This window comes from Scyliorhinus torazame, chromosome 3 (genome assembly GCF_047496885.1).
Source record: "Scyliorhinus torazame isolate Kashiwa2021f chromosome 3, sScyTor2.1, whole genome shotgun sequence".
Classification (NCBI taxonomy): domain Eukaryota; kingdom Metazoa; phylum Chordata; class Chondrichthyes; order Carcharhiniformes; family Scyliorhinidae; genus Scyliorhinus; species Scyliorhinus torazame.
The window spans coordinates 335083660-335102061 of NC_092709.1; the positions used below are offsets into that span (position 1 = coordinate 335083660).

Here is an 18402-nt window from a genome sequence, read left to right on the forward strand (position 1 = left end):
TAATTAACCTGATGCATCTAGAATATCTCCGATATCTTCATTGCAGAAATTCAATGTCTCTTCGGGCATTTTTACCTCGACACAGGGGTCCATCCAACTGCTTGTTACTTTATTTTTAACACAGAACTTTCTCACTTTAGTCCTAAGTTTGCCTTCTTACCACAGAAACAGAGAATCATATGCACAAGGAGCTATTCAGCCCATCTAATCTGTGCTATCCAGCTATTTAGGAAGGTATTCCTCACTCTTTCCCCATAGTCCTCGAAAACATTCCCCGAGTACCAATTCTTTTCAAAAGTTAATATTGAACCTGCTTTAATGCAATGCGTTGCAGATTAAAACAGAACAGTGCAACAAAATGTTTTCCTCATCTCTCCTGGGTCCTTTGTCCATAGCCTTAAATCTGTATCCTCTTGTTTATCCGTCATTCCATGAGTGGGAACAGTTTCTCCTTAGTTTCGCTATCTAAACACGTCATAATTTTCAGCATTGCTATCTAAAGGCTCCACAGCCTTCTCTGCTTGAAGGAGAAAAGACCAAAGTTCCTAGGTTCTCCACATAATTGAAGTCCCCCAAGAGTCAAGACACATCCATCTGAAAGATTGAAACATAACAGTAGAGTATTTGATTTGTGACAGCAATATTGGTACTCATACACAGAAACACTCACCAGGACCTCACAGAATAAGCATTTTGGTTTTATTTGAAGCACCAAGGTTCTTTCATTCCAACCAAGGGGATAACAACAATGGGATTCAGAAATGCTTAGTTCAATTTGTAACTTGCATCAGTTTAATTAGGATTCAGTACTTACATAAAATAATCCAAAATGATTCATTTGCAAATCATAACCTATAGTGCTTTGGGTTGCTATTAGACATACAGTCTTAATAGGGCCTAAGTCTGTAATGCCCCAATCTAATTAATTTTAGAGGCACTAGCGTGTAAAGGAATCTGCCATTATTTGGCAAGTTTCCAAGCATCACAAGCCTGAAGGTTTTTTCTATTTTTGTCTCTATTTTTCATAAGATTATTGTTATGAATGAGAGAAACCACTCTTCATGATTTACTGATGTCTTTGTGGTCCCAGCTATCACCCTATATAAACGAGTTCACCTCAAACACACCCACCTGTATCCTAACTCGCACCTAGATCCCTTCACCCATCATCCCTGTGCTTGGTGACCTACATTGATATCCAGACCAAAAATACTTTTTTTTCAAGGTTCTCGTTATTGCGTTCAAATCCCTCCATGGCCTCTCTATCTTATCTCTGGAACCTCCTCCAACTCTGCAACACGTCCAGGATCTCTGCACTCTTCCAATTACAATCTTTTGCAAATATCCAATTTCCTTCGCTCCACCATTGGGGGCTGTGCCTCTCCCTAAAACTCTCGACCCTCTCCATAGTTTCATAGACCCTCATCCTTTGAGCCATTCTTTCAAAATATGATTCTTTGATTTAGCTTTTGTTCACCTGGCTTTTGCGCAACCTATGCCAACTTTAGGGCAGCACGGTAGCACAAGGGGCTTCACAGCGCCAGGGTCCCAGGTTCAATTCCCGGCTGAGTCACTGTCTGCACGGAGTCTGCATGTTCTCCCCGTGTCTGCGTGGGTTTCCTCCGGGTGCTCCAGTTTCCTCCCACAGTCAAAGACATGCTGGTTAGGTGGATTGGCCATGATAAATTGCCCTTAGTGACCAAAAAGGTTAGGAAGGGTTATTGGGTTACGGGTATTGGGTGGAAGTGAGGGCTTAAGTGGGTCGGTGCAGACTCGATGGGCCGAATGGCCTCCTTCTGCACTGTATGTTCTATGTTATGTGTGGCCTGCACCAACATTTTGCCTAATGGCGTTCTTGTGATCTCCGTGATCATATGAATGCAAGTTACTGTTGTTGATGAGTGTACAATGACGTTAGATAGAGAATTCCATGATTTGGACCAAGTCAGGATGATGCTTTACTTGGAGGGAGATGTGGAGGTAATGGTGTTCTGATGCTGCATTAAGTCTAACTTTCATACTCTCGGTACCAACAACAGATACCAGTCAGAAAATCCATTCTTGCAATTCATCGCTTCAAATCGACTCAGTTACAGTTGGTAGGCAGGGAGTTACCAAACCACACCACCAATTATTCAAAAATTGAATTGAACTATACTCCATTTTATGCATTTACACTGAAAGGCCAATTTAACGCTATTCCTTGTGCTGAGGTGAGGGCTGATGTGGGAGTGAGTTTACAGAGAGTGTTTCCCATGCAAGAGACAGCACAGATAAAATGGAGGTTGCAGCTGTATCTAACCCACACGTAGGAAACAAATGGCAATCAAATATGCAGAATAATTATCCCATTTTACATGATTGATGACGTGACTCAATAAAAATGTCAAATAGAATAAGGATTTAAGTGAGGCCATTGAATTAATGTAAGAGATGCTATTGTTAGATTGAGTTGCCTCTTGAATCCTGTCATTTCTACAGTGTATGCATTAATTCAGCACCATCACACTGCCAGGTTCAATAACACGTTGCATACAACACCTTCCGGTAATGACTCGTGTTCATCCAGCTCCCTCATGCTGCCAGGCTCAGTAACCCCTCCCAGCCAGCATCCTGCAGTAATGACTGCATCTCTACCCATCCGATTCCCTCACTCTGTCAGGGTCAGTAGTTTATCCTACCCTGCACCTTCTCTGTTGATGGCTGATGTTGATTCAGCCCTGTCGCACTGCCAGACTCAGTATCTCATTGCACCCAATTCCTTCTGTTAATGGCTGATATTAATTTCCCTTCCTCGCACTGTTCAGTTGAGTAACTCCTTCCAGCCCTGGGTTACTATGTCTCTAATGACATTAAAGCTGATCCTTCACACGCTCAGGATTAGTAACCCTTTCCAATCAATCTCCAATGCTAACGACTATCCTTACCGATAGGAATCCAACCTACCTTACATTGTCAGGTTTTAATCTTTCTCAGTCAATGTTCTATCCGAAGAACTGTATTCCTTACTCATGTTAATTCAGCTCGGTTACAACATTCAGGCAACATTCAGGTTTGGACTGAAAAAAATTGCAAATAACATTCACACCACATAAGTTCCAGGTAATGACCACCTCCAACAAGAGAGAATCGAACCATCTTGCCTTAACATTCAATAAAATTATCAGCACTGAATCCCCTCCTATTGACCAGAAACGGAACCAGCCATATATGGGCTACAACAACAATGACTAGGAATCCTGTGGCAAGTAACTCACCTCCTGACTCCCCAAAACCTGTCCACCATCTGCAAGGCACAAGTCAGGAGTTACCACAGGAAACCACACCACCAATTATTCAAAGATTGTTGTTGATGAGTGCACAATGACATTAGATAGAGAATTCCAGGATTTGGACCAAGTCAGGATGATGCTTTACTTGGAGGGAAACGTGGAGGTAATGGTGTTCTGATGCTGCATTAAGTCTAACTTTCATACTCTCGGTACCAACAACAGATACCAGTCAGAGAATCCACAACTAAATAGAAAATGGGGCGGCCTTCTATGAAAAGCACATGGATATAGGGCAACACAGTAGCACAAGTGGATAGCACTGTGGCTTCACAGCGCCAGGGTCCCAGGTTCGATTCCCCGCTGGGTCACTTTCTGTGCGGAGCCTCACCTTCTCCCTGTGTCTGCGTGGGTTTCCTCCGGGTGGTCCAGTTTCCTCCCACAGTCCAAAGACGTGCAGGTTAGGTGGATTTGCCATGATAAATTGCCCTTAGTGACCAAAAAGGTTAGGAGGGGTTATTGGGTTACGGGGATAGGGTGGAAGTGAGGGCTTAAGTGGGTCGGTGCAGACCCGATGGGCCGAATGGCCTCCTTCTGCACTGTATGTTCTATGTTCTATTATCACATTATTTATTTGTAGGACCTCAAATTAGTCGCTATGTTTCCTAGGGTACAACAGTAATTGGACTTCAAAATAATTTAATTGGCCATGCTGTGCTTAAGGATGTCCAGACATTGTGAAGGGAAGTTGCCCTTTCATTCACCAAAAATTGAATTTATATTCCTCTCAACCGAGAGTCCAGACCCTCCGCTGCTGCCCCTCCCCCGCCCCCCCCCCCCCCCCCCCCCCCCCACACACACACACACACACACACAACATCTCATATCCATTGACCTCCTCTGGTCTTCCAAAGCTTTGCTGCTCAAACATGGAAGTGATTGTGTTTGGTTTTGTGCCTCTCCTGGAAGGTTGATGAAACGTTAACATGTCTGGTGTTCTCATGTTTTTAGACAGATAACGCAATGAAAATTCTTCAAATTCCTGTAAATCAAAACGACCGGTTGACAAAGAATGCTCAGGAGCTTGTCTCTGATTGTGTGCTGCCTCTCTTTCTCCACAGTTTCTCCAGGACACGCTAGACGCTCTCTTTAGCATCATGATGGAGTTTTCAGATGACAGCACGTACGATAAGCTGGTGTTTGATGCCCTGGTAAGACCTCGATGTTTGTTGTTCATCTATAACTTCTGTCAAAGGAATAAGGTGGCGCGCTGGAATTTCAGGCAATGATTGGTGCCCGCAGCGGCGAGTTTCCGTTCGGTGGTGTTGTGTCTGTTTTCCTTCCGGCACAATTCACAGCGAATCAGCGTGAAAGATTGTGGAATTTTAAGTGCAAACTACATTCACCGGAAATCCGTTTTTCTCAATTGTTAGCCCAGGGTGCCAGGTTGGCACTGCCGAGGTGCCAAGTTGGCATTTTTTACACGGTAGCGATCGAGCCGGGGTTGCCTGGCATGGGTGTTGGAATGGATATGGGGGGTGGGGGTGGGTGCGGACACCCTCCCATGGTACGTTGATGTTTGATGGGGGAGGGGGAGGGAATCGCATCGGTGGTTCCAGAGATCGGGACGTCATTTAAAAATGCCGCCTGGCCTCTCGCTACACTCAGGCTCCTCAGTGCACAAAACGGGGCTATGTGCCGCCTCACCCGTGTATTCCCCGCTGAGGCCCCCTATCTACTATGAGTGCCATTTTACAGCGTTGTGTTTCTCGATGCTGCGAACGACGGAAAACAGGCGGCTAAACGCGCTCGATATGGGACTTTGTTCACATTTAGTTAAATCGTGACCACTAAGTGTGGTCAGTGCTTAGGGTGGAGTTCCAAGGAGAGGGCACCTCAGTGGCCAGGAGCTCTTGAACAGCGGGTAAATTTGGTTGGGTAAGCCAGGGCCAGATTTCCACTGATCTCGTGGGGTGTGGGTGAGGGTGCACCTGCAGTGACATTGCTAAGGGGGACCTCTCCGTGGGCCTCGGAAGGGCATCAAGCAGGAGCTCCACTTTGGAAACCTCTGGGAAGACCAAGGGCTTACCTGGTGTATCCTCCACTTGGGCAGCAAGCACTCCAAGTGCATAAAATAGGCTTCCTCCCCAAGGCTGGCCTTGCCCCTCCCCACCCACCATGTTGGTAGCCGTCTCACCTCACAGTCTGTCGCCAAGGTGCTGGGAAAATCCAGCTGTTTTATCATACTTGTCCCCAAGGTGAGCTTCTGCCCTCATATTCAAGTCAACACTAAAACCACCTATTTTCATCTCTGTTATGTCACTCGTCTTCAACCTTGTCTCGGCTCAGTTGCCGCTGAAGCTCTTACCCATGCAGCAGATGGAATTTAATGGAAGCAAGTGCGAAGTTAGACATTTTGGAACAAAAAAGGATAGAGTACTTTCTAAATGGAATGAGGTTAGGTGCAGTGAATGTCCAAAGTGACTTGGGGATTCAGGTGCATAGCTCCTTAAAATGCCAGGTAGAAGTGCAGAAAATAATCAAAAAGGCTAATGGAATGCTAGTCTTTATATCTGGAGGATTGGAATACAAAGATCAGGAGTTATGCTGCAGCTGTACAAAACCATGGTTAGACCCCACTTGGAGTCAATGTGAGCAGTTCTGGGCACCACACCTTAAGAAGGATATTTTTGCCTTGGAGGGAGTGCAACGTAGGTTTACAAAAATGATACCTGGATTACAGGAGTTGAGTTACGAGGAGCGATTACTCAAATTTGACCTGTTTTCACTAGAAGTCTAAGAGGTGACCTGATCAAAGTATTCAAGACATTTACAGTGAATGCCAGGGTAGATAAAGATCAATCAGTTATTTCCACTGTTTGGCGATTCTAAAACTAGGGGGCATCTTCTACAAATTACGGCTAGATCATTCAAGAGGGACGTTGGGAAGAGCTTCTTCACTCAAAGGGTGGTAGAGGTTTGGAACTCTCTCCCACAAACTGCAGCTGAAGCTCGATCAGTTGTTAATTTTCAATCTGAGATAGATTTTTGTTAAGTAAAAATATTAAGGGATGTAGGCCAATGGCTGGTATCTGGAGTTAGGTCACAGATCAGCCATGATCTCAGTGAATGGTAAATCATCAGTGGACAAGGGTTTAAATTCGTGAGGCACCCGGAGGGGGACAAATCTTGAAGTTGGTTGGACGAATGATCAGCGACAGCGTAAACTGAAAGGTACAATTTTGAAGGGAGCAAAGAAACTAAGAGACCTGAGGATTGGCATATAGGGGGCGCGATTCTCCGAAATGGAGACAGAGTGTTCGTGCCATCGTGAACGCCGTTGCATTTCACGACGGTGCAAAATGGGCGCGGGCACTACCGATTCTGGCCAGCACGGCGCTGGAGTGGTTCACGCCGCTCCAGCCTCCCTTCCCAGCGGCAAATGGGCACCGCGCCAACCCGCGCATGCGCAGTTGGGCCACGCCAACCCTCGAATGCGCGGGGGACTTCCTCAGCGCGCCGGCCCCGACACAACATGGCGTGGGGATTCAGGGGCCGGCCGCGTAATAAAATAGTGCCGGGGCTGGAGAGGCCGGCCCACTGATCGGTGGGTCCCGATCGCGGGCCAGACCCCATCGGAGGCCCCCTCCGGTGAAGGAGCGCTTTTCCCCGCCCCACAAGCCGCCCCCCGACCCTACGCGCAGAGTTCCCGCCGGCTGTGAGCAGGTGTGGACGGCGGCGGCGGGACTCTGCCATTTCCGTGTGGCCGCTCGGCCCATCAAGGCCGGAGAATTGGCGGCCCGGCCACGGACAGCGGCCCGCGACCGGCGCCGCGCCAAATGCGCCGGCGCAAATGCCGCCGATTCTCTGCTCCTCGGAGGACCGGCACTGCGGGGAAAAAATGGCTTGAACGGCGATTCTCCCATACGGCGCGGCATGGGAGAATAGCGCCCTGGGCCTTTGGGAATTGCAGGAAAACATTGCTAATGCTGGTAAAACAAAATTGTCGGATTCATTAATAAAGCTAGCCTCCCGTAACAGCCTCGCCGAACAGTCACCGGAATGTGGCGACTAGGGGCTTTTCACAGTAACTTCATTTGAAGCCTACTTGTGACAATAAGCAATTTTCATTTCGAATAGATAAGCAAAAACGTTTTTCTCGATTTTTATAAATCATTTGGAGTTTTATGTTTATTTCTGGGAAGCACATTTTAGGAAGGGTATTGAGACAAGAACAAAGAAATGTACAGCACAGGAACAGGCCCTTCGGCCCTCCAAGCCCGTGCCGCCCATGCTGCCCGACTAAACTACAATCTTCTACACTTCCTGCGTCCGTATCCCTCTATTCCCATCCTATTCATGTATTTGTCAAGATGCCCCTTAAATGTCACTATCGTCCCTGCTTCCACCACCTCCTCCGGCAGCGAGTTCCAGGCACCCACTACCCTCTGTGTAAAAAACTTGCCTCGTACATCTACTCTAAACCTTGCCCCGCTCACCTTAAACCTATGCCCCCGAGTAATTGACCCCTCTACCCCGGGGAAAAGCCTCTGACTATCCACTCTGTCTATGCCCCTCATAATTTTGTAGACCTCTATCAGGTCGCCCCCAGGAGACCTTTGTGAAGGTGCAGAGGAGATTTACATAAATAGTACCAGGGATGAGGGGCTCCAGTTCCGTGAGGAGACAGAGACTGGGATTGTGCTCCTTTGGACATGTGGCAATCCTCTCATGGGAGAATCTAGAACCTGGGGACACTGGTTAAAAATAAGTTGTTTCCAATTTAAGACAGCGATGAGGAGGAATTTCTTCTGTCAATGGCCCCCTCTGTTTTGGAATTAACACCCCGACGAGCAGCGGAGGCTGGATCATTGAATATATTGAAGGATGAGTTAGACAGATTTGTGATCGACAAGGCACTCAAGACTTGGGGGCATGTGGTGAGGGCAGGGGAGGGGGCTGTCAGTGATGGTGGGGAAGGGATCAGGCAGGAAAGTGTTGAGGTCAAAATCAGATCAGCCATCATTTTGCTGAATAGCGTAGCAGGTGATCAGGGTGAAAGTCCCACTCCATAGAATGGAATTCCTATGGCACAGAAGGAGGCCAGTCGGCCCATCTAATCTACACTGACACTCTGAAAGAGCACCCCACCAAGGCCCATTCCCCCACCCTATCCCCGTAACCCCACCTAACCTGCACATCCTCAGACTCTAAGGGGCAATTTAGCACGACCAATCCACCTAACCTGCACATCTTTGGACTGTGGGAGGAAGCAAGAGCACCCGGAGGAAACCCACGCGGACATGGAGGGGGGCGGGGGAGGAGATGCAAACTCCACACGCACTGTCATTCAAGGCCCGAATTGAACCCGTATCCCTCGGGCTGAGAGGCAGCAGTGCTAACCACTGTGCCAGCCCTATATCTTCTCCTATTTCTTCCGATTACCCGTGCAATATTTATCCTTCAATCAACGTCACAGAAACAGATGATCTCGTCTTTATAAGCTTGCAAGGATAATTAGACATGGGCAATAAATGGTGGCCTAGCCAGTGATGATGCCCACATCTGGCGAATGAATAAATGAAAAAAATTTTAAGTCTGAACCCAGAACTGATCACAATACTCCAGATGTAATGAAACTGCAGCTTTAAATAGCCGACCCACAACTTCCACATCTTTATGCAGCTCTAAGTGGCATTATCAAGATTGGCAATAGTACACGGACAATCATTAGGTGCCAGTTTGCTTACTGTCCTATAGCGATGGCTGGTATAGATCCCGGTGACTACAAACTATCTTCAGCCTCAGGCCTGTTTATTGTAAAATAGGGCCCAGGACACTTCAAATAAAAAGATATGTGTAGCAGCAATAGTGCAGACAGCCCCAGTCAAATAATTTCAGGAACATTTCCTTCAGACTATCGACTCATGTTCTGCATTCATCATCCATGGAGAAGTTGATGTATTAAAAGTATAATAACATTAGTTTTAGCGATTTCTCTTCCTGTAAGTACCTTTGAGCATTGTCACTTGTTTCACCAATGCTCATGCTTCATAGGTAAGAGTGCTGTGAGAAACTCTCAAGGTTATTTTGTTTAGGTGTGGGCCTAATTTTAAATCTGAACCCCCCCCCCCACCCCCAATGCCCGCTTCAGTGAGTTGAACGTGAGGATCAGGGCCTTTTTGAATCCCTGGAGCTGTCTCCTGCACTAAATCGGCAGAAGTGGCCTCAAGGCTGGTCAGAGCAAGAACACGGCCAAAGGTGTGTGGCCATCTGTTTCTCCCAGGGCGGACCCTGAAAGGAACAGCCCACCATGGTGGGAGGGAAAGGGAAGGGCTGGGCTGAGGAGCACCGCCTTCACTCTTTCTTCCTGATCCTCCAGGCTCGTTGCCATTTACATCAACGGGGCAACGGCCCTCGTGCGTCAAGTAGGCCCTCCCACTTCCCAGACCTGTGTCTAAAATATCCCTGCTCAAAATGGCGTCAGCCACGACAACACGGCAATCACCTTGATCATAACCTGGCGGTCATTTTATCTACCCTCTCCTCTGCTTCACAGCAGGCAGGGCTGAGGTAAAATCAGACCCAGTCATCTCCTGTGGAAATGATTATAACTTTTGTGTTATGTGACTTTAAATGAGCTCGGAAACAGCGAAGCGTTAGTTTAATGTCTTTTATTTTCACTCAAGCTATAGGGCAGGGTGACTGGGTCCCAGGTATGTGTTCGGTTAATTAGCCTCAGCCGCTGAAACACTTGAGGAGCTGCAGCTGTTCTGAGTGCCTTAATAATGTCAGCCTTGGCACCAGCCACACATCGCTCTCTAATGACCCCTGCTGAAAAGCACGTCCGTGTGAGCATCTGGTGAGAACAGGATTGGCTCCAGCCGTGATCACACTGCAAAGGTCAGAATGCCTATCGATGCTGATGATACAATAGCTTGGCGTCGCTGGCCTGTCTCCAGTTACCTCTGAGCAGGTGATGGTGGCTGTTCACCTGGAACTGCTGCAGCCCGCGTGTCGAATCGCTGTCAGGGAGGGAGTCCCATGATTTTTGACCCAGCGACGATGAAGGATAGGTGATGTACGTCCAAGTCAGGATGGTGCACAGCTCGGAGGGAAACCTGGTGTTCCCCTCGCGCCTGCCATCCTCGGCCTTCTGGGTGGCAGAGGTCAGGGGCTAGATTCTCCGATTTTGAGACTAAGCACTCACGCCGGCGTGGGAACGGTGCCGTTTTATGCACGAAAAAACGTCGCAAAACCTCCACCGATCCTCCGTATGGTGGGGGGCTAGCAGGCACGCAGCGTAAAGCCCCCGGCTCTAGCTGCGGATATGGATGGAGAATTGGCAGGTCCGTGGTCGCGCATGTGCACGGCGGTGACCTGCAGCGGTTGCGCCGTGCAACATGGCGCCGGCCACGCGTGGAGCCGGCCTGCCAAATAGTGCCCCCCTTTGGCCAGGCTCGCCAGCCCCCCGACCACCCCCCCCACCAGTGCCCCCAGCCCCCCCCCCCAAAAAAAAACAACCCTGTCCGCGGATCGGCTTCCCCTCGACTATGGCGACGCTGGACTCAGTTCACAGCCGCCAAGCCGCGTTCCCGGAAAAAAATGGCATGAGTGACCCACGCCGGCAGGAACTCGGCCCATCAGGGGGAGGGCCTCTTGTGGCGTCCTGAGGCCGCCCGAACGGCGTGCAGCAGCGTACTCCGCGAAAACGCCGTTTTGGAGTGGGCGGAGCATCGCGAAAGCGGCGCTGCCCCCCGATTTCGGCCCCAACAGGGATTCTCTGGCTGATCGCTGAATGCGATTTCGGCGTCGGAGACGGAAAATCCTGCCCCACAGGTTTGCAAATGCTGGAAGCTTGGATTTATACAAGAAGAATTGGCGCGTGAAGGGTGTCAGCTTCCGTGGAATTGTAACCCACCAGGAAGGAGTGTCTTCAGGGGTGGCCGGAACGAATTGTGTGGGAGATGGTGGGGGAATGGGGGAGTGAGAGATAAAGCTCGTCTGTGGTGCTGAGTGCTCAGGCGGAGATAATAATAATAATCTTTATTGTCACAAGTAGGCAGTGAAGTTACTGTGAAAAGCCCCTAGTCACCGCACTCTGGCGCCTGATCGGGCACACTGAGGGAGAATTCAGAATGTCCAATTCTGTCTTTCGGCATGGTGGGAAGACAGAGAAAATAACGCATCCGTAGGACGTTAAGACTAAGTAGTGGTTGTCATGATATGCACTCATGCACATAATGAGATACAGACAGGCAGTGACAGACACCCAGTACAGCCAATCAACACACAGGACAGAACACAACCAATCACTAGGCAGAACACTAGAGGGGGTTTCCCACTATAAAACACACTGGTGATAACTCTAGTGACAGTCAGGGTGTATATATCAGTTAGCACCTTCTACACATGGCTCAGAGCTAATATAGTCTAGTTAGTTATAGTTAGCACATTTAGATTAGTAGATCCAGGCCCCTCCACAGCTACGGATCTCCGGCAATCTTGACGCCAACTGGCGGGTCTTCAAGCAGAGGTTCCTTCTCTACATTGAGGCCTTGGGCCTCAAGGATGCGTCCGATGCCAGAAAAATCACGCTGCTCCTATCAACTGCGGGGGACCAAGCAATCCAAATTTTCAACTCACTCACTTTTGCCGACAGCGAGGACAAGACCAAATTTAAGACCGTTTTAGCTAAATTCGACAGTCACTGTGAAGTCGAAATGAACGAGAGCTTTGAGCGTTATGTCTTCCAGCAACGCCTTCAGGGTAAGGATGAACCTTTCCAATCCTTTATAACTCATCACCGCATATTAGCGCAATCCTGCAACTATGGTGACACCGCTGATTCCATCATCGGGGTTCAGATCGTGTTTGGGGTCCACTCCGACTCTTTGCGGGAGCAGCTCCTCAAAATAAAAAACATGACCCTGCCAGTCGCAATCGAGACGTGTAAAGTGCATGAACAGGCGAGAAATCAGTACTCCCGATTCAAATCGGCAGAACAGGAACAACTTGCCTCCCACGAGACAGAGTGTGTAGAGGCCATCGCCCGGATGCAGCGTCTCAGTATCGATGAAGGCGGCCATTTTGCGCTCTTTTCCCGGGGCCCCACGCATGCGCACCAAGAATGAAGCGGCCGAAGACCAAACTGCGCAAGTGCGAACATCGGCTGACCGTACTGTGCATGCGCGACGAAGCACGGAGCGTAACAACGTCAACGTCATGATGTGCCTGAACAGCGGCACCGCCCACTTAAAGCGGCAATGCCCTGCAAAAGGCAGGCGATGTTTAAATTGTGGGAAGCCTGGACATTATGCAGCCTTGTGCAGATCTGCACCACCAATCTGGCAGCAATCCCGCCTGTCAAGGCGCCATCGTCCCCACCTCCACCTCTCAGGCGGCCAATAAGGATCCGACTCCAGCCCCAAAGATTGGACTTACAGACCTTTATCTTGTAAATATTGTTCTGTATCTGCACGCTAGACGCCTTTCATGTACATATTCATTCACTCACCATTTAATGTAAATGGTTATACATGTACATACAGTCGCATATGCTCTAAGCAACTGACAATGTTTTTTAAATAAAGGGAGGGATGTCATGATATGCACTCATGCACATAATGAGATACAGACAGGCAGTGACAGACACCCAGTACAGCCAATCAACACACAGGACAGAACACAACCAATCACCAGGCAGAACACTAGAGGGGGGTTACCCACAATAAAACCCACGAGGCATCAGCACTCTGCCTCTTTCCACTGGTGACAACTGTAGTGACAGTCAGGGTGTATTTATCAGTTAGCACCTTCTACACGTGGCTCAGAGTTAGTCTGGTCTAGTTAGTTATAGTTAGCACACTTAGATTAGTAGAGTGTCAACCCACAGCGAGCTATGTGCACTGTTCCAGAAGTTCGATAAAACATATTGAACTCACGTCTAAGTTTGGTGTCTACTTTATGGTACAACTGCATCCAGTTGCAGTCTGTGTCACCCGAGGGTGAATAACACGGCAGTGGTCAAATCCATATTATTATACCTAGCAAGGTGCAGTGTCAAGTATCCTGCAAGCAAAGTAGTTCAGGGTGAACTAAAGAAGCAATAAATCAATATTAAAAAAATAAACCTATTAAAAAAAAGTAAACACTTCATTCAGTAATATTCTGTCTCCTGGATAAGTGAAACATCACAAATAGATGCTTTTGATAGAATGCTCCATGTACCTAAAGGTTCCATCCGTCATCGATGGCATAGGTGGAGTTCCTTCAGATTGTCACCTGGTTAGATGTTGAGAAAGTAACATTGGTAAATCCCCTCTTTTCAGGCCTCAATGCTTCTGACAAGCTGCAACACAAACAGCACAATTTCCACTGTGTTCAAATTGGATTTGACTCCCTCTAGGTTCTTTCGATTAGCATGTTAAGGAAAGATAAATAGCTGTAGTATGATTAATGAATGTGTTACTCAGCCACTGGTCTGCATTGTAAATAGGCTGATAGATGGCTTTCCATCCATGATCCTGGGGTAATACTTGTATCATAATCTGACAAGCGACCAGGGGTACATTATGGGCAAGGCTGTACAGAGCTCCAGCTCGCCGAAAAAGACTTTAACACTTTACGTGCTCAGACTGACTGAAAACGATAATCTCCACAACAAAACGTTCCAGCAGCTCCAGAGCTCTGAATGAATGGGATGGGGAGGGGAGGGGAGAGGTTTTGTGTGTGGGGGGAGGTAGAATGTGGGGGGTGGGGAGGGGGAGGGTAGAGTGTGGGGGGAGGGGAGCTGGGACGGATGGGGGAGGGGGATGGGGGTAGAGTGTACAGAGGGGAGTGGGGGAGGGGGATGGGGGTAGAATTTGGGGTGGCGGGGATGGGGAGAGGAATGGGAGGTAGAGTGTCGAGGATTGGGTTGGGGATTCTGTGGGCGGATGTGGAGGGGTTGGGGGAGGGGGATGGTGGTAGAATATGGGGGGGTCGGGGATAGGGGATAGAATGTGGGAGAAGGAGGGTGCCGAGGGAGAGGGATAGGGAGAGGGATGGGGAGGGGATGGGAGGGTAGAGTGCAGGGCCAGAGGGGGGGGGAAGGGGGGAGGGGGGGGTGATGCACGATCAATTGCACAAGACGAGAGTTGAATACAACTGAGACTTTATTACACTAAGATGTGTGGCCTCCTACAGCAGCTGGCGAAATGGTTGCTGTATGGGGAGCACACATATTTATACTCCGCCTGCTGGGTGGAGCCAGCAGGCACACTACCCGGTACCTGGAGTTCAGGGCCTTACCACACATCTAATATATACAACAGTGGTGATTGCCACATTCACCCCCTGTTAAAATTAAGTCCGGCGGGGATGGCGGAGAACTATATTCAGAACATGTTTTAATACACAGAGGCAAAAAAAATTTTGGAGTCCAGTACATGGTGCTTTAACAGTCCCGAACCAATTACAGGTTTAGCTGGTCCGGGGCCTTGATCTGATGTTGGGAGCGACGCAGTGGTGGCGGCGATTCCGGTCTGGTCCTCGGTGACTCCGGGAGCGTGCCGAAATCCTCCTCATCCTCAGGCGTGGGCAGGGGGAGGACTGATGGTCCCGAGGGGTTGCTGCTAGGTGCGCTGGGGGAGGGGAGTGTGGCGCCGGGCTGGAGGGGTATGTGTGTGGGGAACCTGCTGGTGCCAGGTCCCTGAGGGAGACAGTATCCTGGCGGCCATCTGGGTACGCTACATAGGCATACTGGGGGTTAGCGTGGAGTAACTGCACCCTTTCAACCAACTGGTCCGCCTTGTGTTGTCATACGTGCTTACAGAGGAGTACGGGTCTTGGAGCTGGGAGCCAAGTCGGGAGCGACGCCCCGGATGTGGACTTCCTGGGGAAGGTGAAGAGACGATCATGGGGTGTGTCGTTAGTCGCAGTGCATAGGAGCGACCAAATGGAGTGCAATGCATCGAGGAGGACCTCCTGCCAGCGGGAGGCCAGGAGATTTCTGGACCGTAGGGCCAGCTGGACGGCCCTCCAGACCGTCCCATTCTCCCTCTCCACCTGCCCGTTTCCCCCGGGGGCTATAGCTGGTCGTCCGGCTGGAGGCGAAAGCCTTGCTGAGCAGGAACTGACGCAGCTCATCACTCATGAATGAGGATCCCCTGTCGCTGTGGATATAGGCGGGGAAGCTGAACAGAGCGAAGATGGTATTGAGGGCTTTGATGATGGTGGCAGACGTCATGGCCGGACATGGGATGGCGAAGGGGAATCTGGAGTACTCATCGACCACACTGAGGAAATACGGTGGAGGGGAGGGGCCCTTTGAAATCCATGCTGAGGCGTTCAAAGGGGCGGGAGGCCTTCACCAGGCGCGCATGGTCCGGCAGTAGAAGTGCGGTTTGCATTCCGCACAGACCTGGCAGTCTCTGGTGATTGCCCGTACTTCCTCGACGGGGTAGGGTTGATTGCGGGCCTTGATGAAGTGGTACAATCGTGTTAGTCCCGGGTGACAAAGGTTGTCGTTCAGAGTCCGGAGACGGTCCACCTGTGCGCTGGTACATGCACCTCGGGATAGGGCATTGGGGGGGCTCGTTGAGCTTACCGGGGCGATACAAAATCTCATTGTTGTAGCTGGAGAGCTCGATCCTCCACCGCAAGATTTTATCGTTTTTGAACTTGCCCCGCTGTGTGTTCTTAAACATGAAAGCTACCGACCGTTGGTCAGTGAGGAGAGTGAATCTCCTGCCGGCCAGGTAATGCCTCCAATGCCGCACAGCTTCAACGATAGCCTGGGCCTGTTTTTCAATGGAGGAGTGTGGAATTTCGGAGGCATGAAGGGTTCGTGAAAAGAATGGCACGGGCCTGCCTGCCTGGATGAGGGCGGCGGCTAGAGCGACATCTGATGCGTCGCTCTCCACTTGAAAGGGTAACGTCTCGTCGACTGCGTGCATCGCGGCCTTGGCGATGTCGGCCCTAATACGGTTGAAGGCCTGTTGAGCCTCGGCCGTCAGGGGGAAAAGAGTGGACTGCATGAGTAGGCGGGCTTTGTCCGCATAGTTTGGGACCCACTGGGCATAGTAAGAAAAGAACCCCAGGCAGCGTTTGAGGGCCTTGGGGCAGTGGTGAAGGGGGAGTTCCATGAGGGGATGCATGCGGGCGGGGTCGGGCTCCAGAACTCCGTTCTGGACCACATAGCCGAGGATGGCTAAGCGGTTTGTGCTGAATACGCAGTTCTCCTTGTTATAGGTGAGGTTTAGGAGAGTGGCAGTGTGGAGAAATTTGGGAAGGTTGGCATCATGGTCCTGCTGATCGTGGCCGTAGATGGTGACATTGTCTAGGTATGGGAAAGTTGCATACAGCCCGTACCGGTCGACCATTCGGTCCATCTCCCTTTGGAAGACCTAGACCCCATTGGTGACACCAAAGGGAACCCTAAGAAAATGGTAGAGGCGGCCATCTGCCTCGAAGGCAGTTTATGGGCCTTATGGATGGGGAGCTGGTGGTAGGCTGATTTTAGGTCTACAGTTGAGAAGACCCGGTACTGTGCAATCTGATTGACCATATCAGATATGCATGGGAGGGGGTACGCGTCGAGCTGCGTGTACCGATTGATGGTCTGGCTGTTGTCCACGACCATTCAGTGTTTCTCACCAGTTTTCACCACTAATACTTGGGCTCTCCAGGGGCTGTTGCTGGCCTCGATGATGCCTTCCCGAAGCAGCCGCTGGACCTCAGGCCTGATGAAGTTCATGTCCTGGGTGCTGTACCGTCTGCTCCTGGTGGCGACGGGTTTGCAATCCGGGGTTAGGTTTGCGACTAGGGAAGGTGGGTCGACCTTTAGTGTCGCAAGGCCGCACACAGTAAGGGGTGGCAGGGGCCCGCCGAATTTCAATGTTAGGCTCTGGAGGTTGCACTGGAAGTCCAGGCCGAGTAGCAGGGCAGCGCAGAGATTGGGGAGGACGTAGAGGCGGTAGCTGCTGAATTCTACGCCCTGGATCGTGAGCATGGCTATACAGTACCCCCGGATCACCATGGAGTGGGACCCGGAGGCCAGGGAGATTCTCTGATTGGCGGGGTGTACCGCGAGGGAGCAGCGCCTTACCGTATCGGGATGGATGCAGCTTTTGGTGCTCCCGAAGTCCAGCAGACAGGAGATCTCATGCCCATCCATCTTCACGCTTGTCGAGGTGGTGGCTAGATTGTGCGGGCGAGACTGGTTAATCGTGTTCGAGGCAAGTCGCGGCTGGTCATCGCTGATGTCGGACTATGGGGTGCCAGGGGGGCACGGGTCCTGGTACGATGGTCGCGCCCATGTGCCGTGGGGGAGAGAAGATGGCGGCGCCTGGAGATCCTGAGGTGGACAAGATGGCAGCGCCCATGAGCTGTACGTGGCGGGGGTTGAAAAAGATGGCGGCGCCCATGGGCCGCACGTGGCCCGAGGAGGGGAAGATGGCGGCGCCCATTGGCTGCGCGTGGTCCGAGGAGGGGAAGATGGCGGCACCCACTGGCCATAAGCGGGGGGGGGGGTCGGGGCGATCGATGCGACTCAGCGGGCCTGGCACACCGCGGCGAAGTGCCCCTTCTTGCCGCAGGCCTTGCAAAGGGCGCTGCGGGCCGGGCAGCGTTGGCGGGGGTGTTTTTGCTGGCCACAGAAGTAACATCTGGGGCCCCCTGGGTTGGCTGGCTGGCGCGTGGCACAGGCGTACGATTGGCTGAGTGGTGTCCCCGGTGGGGTGGCAGTCTGCGGAGTCCACGATGCGTAGGAGGAGTGGGCCGCGCGGACGGGGGTGTAGGCCTGGATATTGCGCGAGGCGATTGTCATCGATAGCGCCAGCTTTTCAGTTTCCGCTAGGTCGAGCGTGGCCCCCTCGAAAAGTCGCTGGCAGATGTGGTCTGACCCTATCCCCGTGACGAATGCGTCCCGCATGAGGAGGTTCGAATGTTCCGTGGCCATGACGGCCTGGCCAGTCACAGTCTCTGACCAGGGGAATCAAAACATGCTAGAAATTTTTGACGGACTCACCAGGGAGCTGACTACGAGTAGAGAGTACGTGTCTGGCGAAGAGCATGTTCGTCCGCTGGGCGTAATTCTCTTTCAGTCACGCCACGGCTTTGTCATAGGTCAGCGCGTCCTGGATAAGTGGAA

General features: G+C 50.7%; 1 protein-coding gene across 1 annotated transcript in view; it reads left to right on the top strand.

The window, feature by feature from the left end:
• Nucleotides 1-18402, top strand: part of LOC140409300 (dedicator of cytokinesis protein 2-like) — a 1572852-nt gene that overhangs the window by 411613 nt on the left and 1142837 nt on the right. Inside the window, exon 20 of the mRNA XM_072497681.1 lies at nt 4391-4480. Coding sequence (XP_072353782.1) covers nt 4391-4480 — 90 coding nt within the window. The remainder of the gene's footprint in view (nt 1-4390; nt 4481-18402) is intronic.